At 39.1% G+C, this 10113-nt stretch overlaps 2 protein-coding genes across 2 annotated transcripts; both read right to left on the bottom strand.

Moving 5' to 3' along the window:
• Positions 1-187: 187 nt before the first annotated feature.
• ftr97 (finTRIM family, member 97) lies at positions 188-2663 on the bottom strand. The gene is made up of 2 exons (XM_008409356.1): positions 2035-2663; positions 188-1487 (listed from the first exon to the last, which is right to left on the bottom strand). Exons 1-2 carry the CDS (start codon positions 2622-2624, stop codon positions 608-610), a joined length of 1470 nt encoding a protein of 489 aa, XP_008407578.1. The 5' UTR covers positions 2625-2663; the 3' UTR covers positions 188-607.
• Positions 2664-4651: 1988 nt separating this feature from the next.
• On the bottom strand, positions 4652-8927 carry LOC103464939 (keratin, type I cytoskeletal 18). The gene is made up of 7 exons (XM_008409357.2): positions 8375-8927; positions 7180-7262; positions 6918-7074; positions 5616-5780; positions 5383-5508; positions 5016-5236; positions 4652-4888 (listed from the first exon to the last, which is right to left on the bottom strand). The coding sequence occupies exons 1-7, from the start codon at positions 8837-8839 to the stop codon at positions 4849-4851; spliced, it is 1257 nt and encodes a 418-aa protein (XP_008407579.1). The 5' UTR covers positions 8840-8927; the 3' UTR covers positions 4652-4848.
• Between the last annotated feature and the right edge of the window lie 1186 nt (positions 8928-10113).

Raw genomic sequence — 10113 nt, 5'->3', positions numbered from 1 at the left:
AAGAACAAATGTTAGTAATATTGCTTGTTGAAAAATTAAATTTTACCAAGTATTTTTGCAGTTTGAATATTTAATGTTTTTTTTTTTAACCTTTACACACCTTCCATAATTCAGAATATCTGCACTCACAAAGCCAGCCATCTTGATTGACAAGTGTGTTTTACAGCTTGTTTAGTTTGACTTTGACTTCAGGTGAACTCTGACAGAATATTAAGGGCAGGCTAAAAATATTTGTTAAAGCCATAATATTGCTTTTTTGAAAGTATGTTTGTAAATTCTTTTCTAAAAAAGAAAGAAAAAAAAATTAGATCTGGTAAGAAAAAAACCTTTTATTTTTAAGCCACCTGACCTTAGTATATCAAATTATATGATTAACTTATTGAAATATTCATATTACTTTGCTAGTAATAAATGCAAGTGTTGCATTTTAATATCACACTTGAAGGCCTTGTCTATGTGATACTTCATGTAATGTAAACACTGAGATAAGGGAAATGAGATCTGTGAAATGCAGTTATGAAAGAGATTCAGTTGTATTTCATGTACAAATAGAACATTGAAAATGAACAGTAAATACAGAGTACTTTTTTTTGTAGTTGCTCTGACATCAGGCTTCTTTGCCCAAGCCTTTTGTCAGTGGGCCATTTTCATAATTTGTGAGCAGACAAGCAACAGTGTACAGCTGGTTGATAATCCCAAGAACACCTAGGGAAATTTCAGAGTCAAATAACTTGTGCTCTTTGACTCTGCGAATGAGGCTCTCCACATGCACTCCAAGGCGTGTTATGGCCGGGGTCCCCCTAACTTCCCCTGCAGACATCTGAGACCTCCCAAAGAAAAATGTTGGCCTGTAAACCTTGCAGGGTACAATGTCGTCAATAAGTAAGCCTCTGTATACCATGACAGCCATCCCTGGTTTTAAGAGGGTGAGGAGACCAGATTCACATGTGATCTGCTTGTCACTGATGGACCCTGCATACAGTCCTGAGACGAATGTGACTGCACCATGTGGTGCAATCCCTATCAGCCCCTTTAGAGTGCAGTGTGATTTGTAAGATGAAAACACCTCACTCTGGAGGACAGGGGAAGATGGGCACTGGCACCTCAGCTCAGTGCAGTCGAGGATGACTGTTGTGTCGGGGTAGTCCTTGAAGTCGGCAGGTAGACTGCTGTGGATCTGGTCCTCAGGTATCCAGATCCTAATGGAGCCAAGCACTGTGAATAGAAAGTTGGTCCATGCAGTAATGATCCAGCTGACTGTGGACTCATGGACACCATAACGGTCAGCAAGATCCTGTTGCTTGGATCCAAGGGCCATGTAATTTAGGAACAGGAAAAACTCATCAATGGGCTGCAGGGTTTGGGTTTGGGTTGAGGAAGCGGAGTTGATGGCAGTTCCTCTCTGTCCTTGGCGAATACTGACCATGGATGGCAGAGCAGGCTCGATCATGGACCAGAAACGCATCAGTAGGTCATATGATGCAAACCTGAAAAACAAAGAAAATATTCTAATACCAGTAAGTGTTCATATTGACCAACAACATAATAAAAAGAAACAGAAAATGTATCATATATATATATATATATATATATATAATGTGTGTGTGTGTGTGTGTGTGTGTGTTGCAAAAAACATAATCTAAACCTCTAATAAAACTCCTGTTATCCTGTTAATAGCACTATATGTGTTATTCATAATATATCCCTAATATATTTTTAGAATAATTGAGAGAAGTAGCAACATTTTTCTATTTATTTTTTTATAATGTAGGCCTGAAGATTTTTTTAAGCTTTCAAAATTTCAAAATGTAAATTTTTCTAAGAACTAATACAGTTTTAGAAAAAAATGAGAGAAACAGTAAAAATGTGTAAGACTGATGAGATTCATTATGACTAAATGCAGAGTAAATTATATCATTATGGTATTATACAGGAAATTTACAGGAATATACTAATACAGGAGGACGGCATGAAAGAGGCCAAAACGGAAGACTTGGCAAGTATGAAGTCGTATACCAAAACACAAAGTCTCACCTTGTGAAGAATCTAATGTCCTTGTCCGATGACGCGAAACGGTGAATGCCGAATCGCTGCCTCAGAGTAAGGCTCTCCGCCTGTTCCCGTAGCTGGCGGACTTCCTCCCGGAGAGCATCATTTTCCTCCAACACCAAATCCACAACTGCAGGGTCTGGAGCAGAGGCATAATCATGTTCCTTAATATAGACATTGGCTGGTGGGTTAGCCGCCTCCTCAATGTCCTCTGGTGGTGGTCTTTTACTTGTCTCCCAAACCCCAGGTGGTGGGAGTGGAAGGGAGAAATTATTCCACTCGAAAAGAGCAGGTACAGATCCCTTTTTCAACCTCCGTCTGCCCATTTCTTTCTCAGGCTCTTTTATGTCCTCAGGTTTGAAATGGCGGCTACAAACTCTAGTGTGACCTTTGATTTCTAAGTTAGCTCTCCGGATAGCCACTATCCATTGTTTCCTCAAGTCCTCATCAGCAGGGAAGCTGAAAAAACTGAGGAATTTGTTGCACCTACTACTCACCGGACACAACGGCACACAACAAAACTCGGTTGTTGTGCCAGTTGCTCTGAGATATTTTATTTTCTGCGTCCTCTTCATTGTCGTTACTGCTAAAAGCTGTACAGAAAGCAGGCTGCAGGAAACGATCTATGTGGAGTAAATTTAAAAGGAAGTACGTCACCACTACTCGTGGCACGTCAGCTCATGTGTCAGCTATTCTTATATGGCAGGCCGTTTTATCATAAATTCGGTTTTACCGCCCTTACGTTCCAGATATCTGAAATTGCTTTATGACTAGAAGTATAACTAATTTAAGATATCTTCAATTATATTTTGACTAGACAAAATACCTATTCGAGATATCTGTAATTACATTCTGACTAGTCGAAATGACATCAGATGAGTTGTATGGAGACTATGGTTGTATGGCAGGCCGTTTTAACATAAATTCTGTCTTACCGCCCTTACATTCCAGATATCTCAAATTGTTTAATGATTAGAAGTTTTAGTAATTTAAGATATCTCTAATTATATTTTGACTAGTCGAAATGAATTGACTTGTATGGAGACTTCATTTCAAGAATTACTGACTATCTGAAATACACATACAATTAAATTATGACTAGTCATAAAGTAAATTCAAGATATGTAGATTTTAGATTTGACTAGTCAAAATTCTATTTAAAGATATCTCGAATGACATCATAATTTAAGATGTATTTTTAAATAGCAGATATAGTTTTGACTGAAAATTAAATTATAGATATCTTAAAAGCAAATAATGGCTAGGCAAAACTAAATTATCTCGAATTGTAATTTTGACTAGTCAAAATTGCTTTTCAGATATCTCCAAATGAATTAGAGATATCTTGAATTACCAGTTTTTCTATTTAAGATATATATCTTAAATTAACACTCTGACTAGTCAGAATGACATTTCTTCGAAAGTTAATAAAACAATAAAAAATAAATAAATAAATAAAAAGATGTTTAAAAATGCACCACTTTCATTTTGGAAATAGGTTGGCAGCAGCACTTTGAGCTTTTCAAAGCTGTTTTTAAGTTTATTGTGTTTGTTGGAAGCAAGAAATTATATGCAGATTTCTGAAGCAGTCGTGAAGTGCTATATCCGCATATCTCATATCTATGTGTGTGGACGCCTGTTTCCGCCACTCTGGTAAAAATAATTTTTAAAAATAATCTCGAAATAATGAGATACTATTTCGAAATAATGAGATACTATCTCTCGGCTCCGCACCGCCCAGTGCACATGCGTTTCGGCGAAGTTGTCACGCTTTTTTGACGTTTTTGGAAACGCGCTCTCATCAGTAGCGGTTTTCTAGGTTCCAAAGCCAAACATCATCAGAGAAATTCTCCAAGACAAAGTAGGTCAGTATAAATCAGTCTTCACGTGTTTGTTTTTGTTTTAGCCAATGTTTCGTTTGAGAATCGAAAACTCTAATTTCCACTTTTAGTCCTGAAGGTGGGGTCTCCGGAAGACCTGGCTCTTTTGGCTCGGATCAAAAAGAGTTAGCTCTTTCTTTTGGATTTGTATTTTTTTTGTTCCTTAATTTATTATCCACCAGAAAAATGTTGCAAAATGAATGAGAGCTTATAGTCGGAATGACTACATTCAACAGCTCTTCTTCTGGATCAGCGTAAAGTGAAATGTGCATTTTGAGTTTTAAAATGAGTTTGTTACTTGGCTTTTGATGGTTACATTTACAGATTTACCTGCGGAAAATGGATGGAACGGGAGCTTTTAATTCAGAAATCTTCCCATTTTGTCTAAAACTTGTGTTTGTACTGAACCAGCAATCAGAAAACGTGCTTCTGTTGCATGACAGTTTACTGCTCTAAAGTTATGGGTTTTAAATGTTTCATCTCTGAAAAACACACCAGCAAATGCATTTTTTTACTCACAAAAGTGCATGCAGTTACACTTCCATAACTGCTTGATCAAACTTAAGACTGGATTTTCTTCTTTATCTTCTAACTTTGACCCAATCACTGGCCCTTAAAATTTATAAAACAGTTTGGCATTTTTTTAAATACATTGAACAGCTATAAACGTCAGAATACATTACACAGTTCTCCAAAAATTAATAAATAGCCAAAAGCACTGCAGCATGGAAACAACTTCTTTTATTGGTCACAACAGGGAGTGTGTGTTTCTGAAGCAATTGGGTTTCATTGTGTTGTGGCCTGGCTGTATGTAGAACTTCTTTCTTTGGCTAAGCAAACCAGCAAGATGCAGTTTTCCCTTGGCTGTTGGTTGTTGGTGCAAACTTTCATTGTTCTTCTTCTGGATCTCTGTATTGAATTAACTTGTGTCATCCAGGTCCTCCAGTGCATCCAGGAGCCTGTGCAAAACACGTGATAGATTTAAAAAAAAATTATTATTATTCTTCATGAATCCCGATTGAAACCTTGAAATGAAGGAGGAGATGAAACCATATACATATTTATTTTCGTCCTCATGATTCTTACTTAAAGTCTTCGCCATCCAGCAGTCTCTTGTACGTGCTGATTTCGGCCTCAAGCTTCATCTTCATGTTGAGCAGTGCCTCGTACTCCTGGGTCTGCTGCTTAATATTCGCCCGCAAGTTGGTGAGTTCTTCTTCTAGGCGTACGATGATGTTGTTGTATTTTTCCATTTCCATGTTGTAGCGTAAGTCTGTGTTGTGTAAAGTGTCTTCTAAAGAGGCTTTCTGTTGGAGAAGTTGGAAAACGTGTGAAAACCGCTCCACATAAAGACATGTTTGGATAGATAATATGCAGCTCTAGTTTTACAGATTGGATCATTTCAATCTGTGAATGAAGCAAAGAATGTGTAGAAAATGTTTTGAGGGCTTACTAAGCTCTGTTGAGACGCGAGTTCAATTTCCAGCGTCTGTATTTGTCTGCTTAAATCGCTTTTCTCCACGTGAGCCCCCTGGAGTGCTTCTGTATTCTGTGACACCTGGACTTGCACATCTGCAATCTGACGGGGGCAAAAAAAAAAAAAACCGCGACATGTTGACCTGACAAGATAGCTCATCGCTTTATCTTATATCTTATTATTTCTCTCTTTTTTCTGGCATTCCTCACCTGATTTTCATGCCAGCGTTTAAGGTCCTCTGCATTCTTCACTGCAATCTTCTCATAGTTGCCTCTCATGTCCTCCATAATCTGAGAGAGGTCCTGGCCTTTGGGAGCATCAACGTCCACTTGCACGCCGGACTGAGAAATGTGATTCCTTATCTCCATTACCTCCTGTAGGAGCATTAAAGGGTTAGGGAGACAAAAAAGGGACGTAAAAACACATTTCTTTACATTTTTTCTTTTAAGTTAAAGAGAGTTGAATTTGAATTGCTGAATGACTGTGAAGCCTATAGGATTTTTCATATGGTGCTAAAAGGAATTATGTAAAAAAGTTTTTGCTTTTATATAAATACATGTGCATAAAAGGAGAATTGGCGCCCCCCTGTGGAGTGTGTGGCTTTAAGCATTTAAAAAAATATCTACGGTATGAAATGTGAAATTCAGCTGTATGTAATTTGCATAATTCATCTTAAATTAGAGGTTAATTTCTCCGTTTTTAGGGAGTTTTGATTGGATTTAATCATTCATAGTCTAAAATCTTAAATACTTAGACCTTTACTAAATAATTGTACACTGAACACAAGTTACGTGTTATATCTGAATAAAATACTTTTTCACTAGTGAATGACATTAGACCACTTTAGACCATTTGAGAAACAAAATATATCGATTGATGGAACCTGGATTAAAATTTTAAATTAAAGTTGTGTTTCATAAAGCCTTAACTTCATGTGGAGGGGTAAAAAAAATGCATTGTTTTCAAGAACAATCTGGAAACTCTGACCGAGTGTTTCTATTTAGACGCAAAATATTAGTGAGTCTTGATACTCTGTTTCATATTAAGAACAGGCAGCTGTTAAAGCTGATATTCACAGCTTGTTGATGACCCTGCATCTTAGCAGTGAAAAGAAACTTGTGACTCTGTTACTGTTTGTTAAAAACTGCAAGGTCACAGATAAGTCCAGGGAAACTTGAACACATTCTCAAATAGCTAAAATCTCAACAATTAAAAGAAAACTCCTCCCCGTCCTCTCCCGCTAACATATTTTTGCTACACAGATTTATTTCCACAGTAAAAAAAGAAAAAAGAAAAAAAAGAATGGACATATTTTTTTCCCTCCTTTTTACTCTGTTTTTAAACTGAAATAGTAAACTGTTTTCAAGCAATCCCTTTGGGTTTTCAAGAACCATGTTGCAACTGTGTTGGATTTTGTTCTGCAAGAATATGACATATTCTATTAAAGAAAAAATAAATAAATTGTGCTCCAGGGTAAAAGTGCTAAAAATAAAGAGACACTTCAAACTCACGTTTTCATGGTTCTTTTTCAGGAAGTGGAGCTCTTCCTTCACAGCTTCGATCTCACTTTCGATGTTCAGCCTGCTCATGTTGGTTTCTTCGATGACTTTCTTCAGGCCAGCGATGTCGCCCTCCACAGACTGCCGGATCGCCATCTCATTCTCAAACCTGTTGCAGGTCGGACATGCAAACACCTCTGTTAAATACCATAGGATGATGCAGTTAAAGGAATTGATGTGGAGAACCATAAAAAAAAAAAAAAAACCCACATACTTCACTTTGAAGTCATCTGCAGCAAGACGGGCGTTGTCAATCTGGAGCACAAATCGAGCGTTCTCGGCTATTTTGTCAAAGATCTGTATGAGAGAAAGTTATTTTTTGTGTGATATATACATACGTGTATGCAAACAAAAATATAAAATAAGGACATAGTGCTCTCGAAATATTGTTATTTTTTTGAGAGGGCTCCTCTGTGGATGTAAAAGTCTGAGTTGAAGCATTTACTTCCCCATTTTTAACGGCAGAAACCCAAGAATCAATAGCGTAGGATTGTCTGATTCATAGCAACATTTGCTCATAATAAAAAAAAGGAACCATAAATTGCAGAACAGGAAGAGGGGGATGTTCCTGCGGCAAAGCAAAAGCTAGTTTGTTTTAGCGTTGCTATACAAACGGGTTTCCTGTCTGAAGAAGTCACGCAAATAACTTTTTCTTCTCTCCAGCTTTCAGCTGCATGTCGCTGTCAGTCACTTGTATCACTCTGGGGTTGTATGCGTGCACAGATCTAGGAAATTCTTTCTGACTGACTCTCAGCTTTTTTTTTTTTTCTCTGTGGTCATACATCCTGCCACAATAAACAGCCTAAATTCTTGCACCCTTTATGACAAGATAGTCACCATAGATGTGCCATTATATGATATTGAAGCACTGGACCCTGAAAAGGAATGTGACATTTGACTCTCTGGGACTGGAGCTGATTGTTATACAACCATTGCACTGCAGACATCTTTCAGTGTGTGTGTGTGGATGTGGTTACTACACATCTGTTTCCCATTGAGGCTCTCCCACACCAGAGCGTGCTTGTAGAATCACCATCTAACAAGCAGATTCTTTAAGTTTTTTCCTTCTTTTTTTTCCCCTGGTCTTCTGAGTGAGCCTCTTGTGATTCAAACCTCGTGTTAGTGATTCATTGGAGGAAGTTCTGGCCCGTTTGAAGCCCTAAAGAAAGCTTTGCAAAGGGAGGGTTGTAGCTTAGCAACCACACCCTTCATTTTCATAAATGAAATCTGATAACTTTTGAAGATAACACAACCTATTTTTAAAAATCCCAACTAGGCGTCTTGTTAGTTTGGAGCACACAAATTTTCACCACTTAAAATCTACATTTAGTCATTGTTTACGTCTTTAAACTATAGCAAGAGAGAGTCACAGATTTACATTTTGAAGCACTACAAAGTTTTCTTCTCACCTGGTTGCGCAGGTCTTCTATGATGGGCTCGTACTTGCTGTAATCTCTCACATCCTGACCGCCCCTCTCCAGGGCCTCCCTGATGTTGATCTCCAGCTTCTTGTTGGCCTGCTCCAGGTTCCTCACCGTCTCCAGGTAGTTGGCCAGACGGTCGTTCAGGTTCTGCATTGCCCCCTTCTCATTGCCAAGGATGCTGGCACCGCCACCGCCACCGGATGCAGCAGCAGCACCGGCCCCGCCGAAGCCTGCGCCCGCTCCGCCGCCCAGGGCGCTGCTGAGCTTGAAGCCACCAGAGGAAGATGACATGGGAGCACCGGAGCGCAGGGTGGATGCAGAGGCAGAGGAGATGCGGGCACCCTGTCCTCCGGCTCCGCCATAAATACTGGCAGCTCGGTACTGAGGAGCAGAGCGAGTGAAGGAGATCCGGGACGAAGGGATCTGCATGTTGGAACTTCTGTAGCTCATTTTGAAGAATTGCAAGAAGAGCTGCAAAGAGAAATCAGAGCTGTGGAGACTGACTGCTGGCCGAGTTAGAAAGTGACGCTGCCAGAGGGAAGTGGGGGAACTTATACTGCTGCCTCTCTCCTCCAATAACAGTTGGCCTCTTAGACCCTGCCCACTTCACCAGCCGCCTCACTGCTCTCTCCTTCTGTCGCCGGCTAACATGTTCCGGTTTTTTTTTTCTTTTAGCCCACAATGTGTTTTCTGTCACCATGGTGATGAGTGAAACACTTTTGGCCGTGAAAAGGCTTGAAGGTTGTTAAAGCAAAATAGACCCCCACACATAAATTATTCATCAAAGCAAACAAAGGAAAGTTACAAATACACCCTGCTCAGACAAAGTTCTGTTTTAAAGGTAATAGAAAACTGAGCCTGAACAGTAAAGGCTCTCTGCATGTCAATGAGAAAGTTGCTCAAAACTAATAACTATTCACAACCCTTGAACTATGTCTTCTGGACTCCAACCATGCAAGACAAATTCTTGCGGTTTGTCCATAAAAGGCAGAACGAATCAGATACTGCATAGTTTCTGTGTTTGTGGTCAGCAAGTCCTAGAATAAACAGAATTCACCAGCCTTCTTATCTGCACCGAGCTAAACTCAAGATAACACAGCTGCAGAGTTAGGAAACAAGACCGAGGTGATGTGCTCATGAACATATTTATAATAAGCTGCTTTGCTAACTATTCACACCCCTTGAACGTCACATTTTACCACCTGACAACTAGACCCTGAGGGTATCATGGGGGACTGAGGGGAGGGGTGTTGTTTGATAGATGAATGTAAAGAAGTAGTACAATAATAGATGGCGTTCAACATTCATGACAAGTATATTTGTGAGCTGTTGCATCAGATACTGCATAGTTTCTGACTATCAAACTCTCATTGCAGTGACACCTGCAAGTCTTTTGGGGTATGTCTCTATCAGCTTTGCACAGATGAAGATGTTTCTCATTCTAATTTGCAATGGACTCTTAAGCTTACTCATATTGAACAGATCAATTTTGTGACCAGATTCTCAAATAGAGTAAATTCTTGAGTTAGACCAGGCCTTTCTAACACATGCATATGACTGGATCTAAATCGTTATGTCGTAACTCTAACTCTACGTTTAGGGGTTTTGCCGTGCTTAAAGGAAAATCTGCGCTCTAGTGTGTAATCTAACAAGTTTTGTTCCTATTTTTCCTTATTTATCTCCATTGATTATACCATCAAGTCTGACCATTGTCCCTGCTAAAA

This window comes from Poecilia reticulata, linkage group LG5, assembly GCF_000633615.1.
Source record: "Poecilia reticulata strain Guanapo linkage group LG5, Guppy_female_1.0+MT, whole genome shotgun sequence".
Classification (NCBI taxonomy): Eukaryota; Metazoa; Chordata; class Actinopteri; order Cyprinodontiformes; family Poeciliidae; genus Poecilia; species Poecilia reticulata.
The sequence above is the reverse complement of the archived record's forward strand: the minus strand, read 5'-3'. Positions and strand labels throughout refer to the sequence as shown.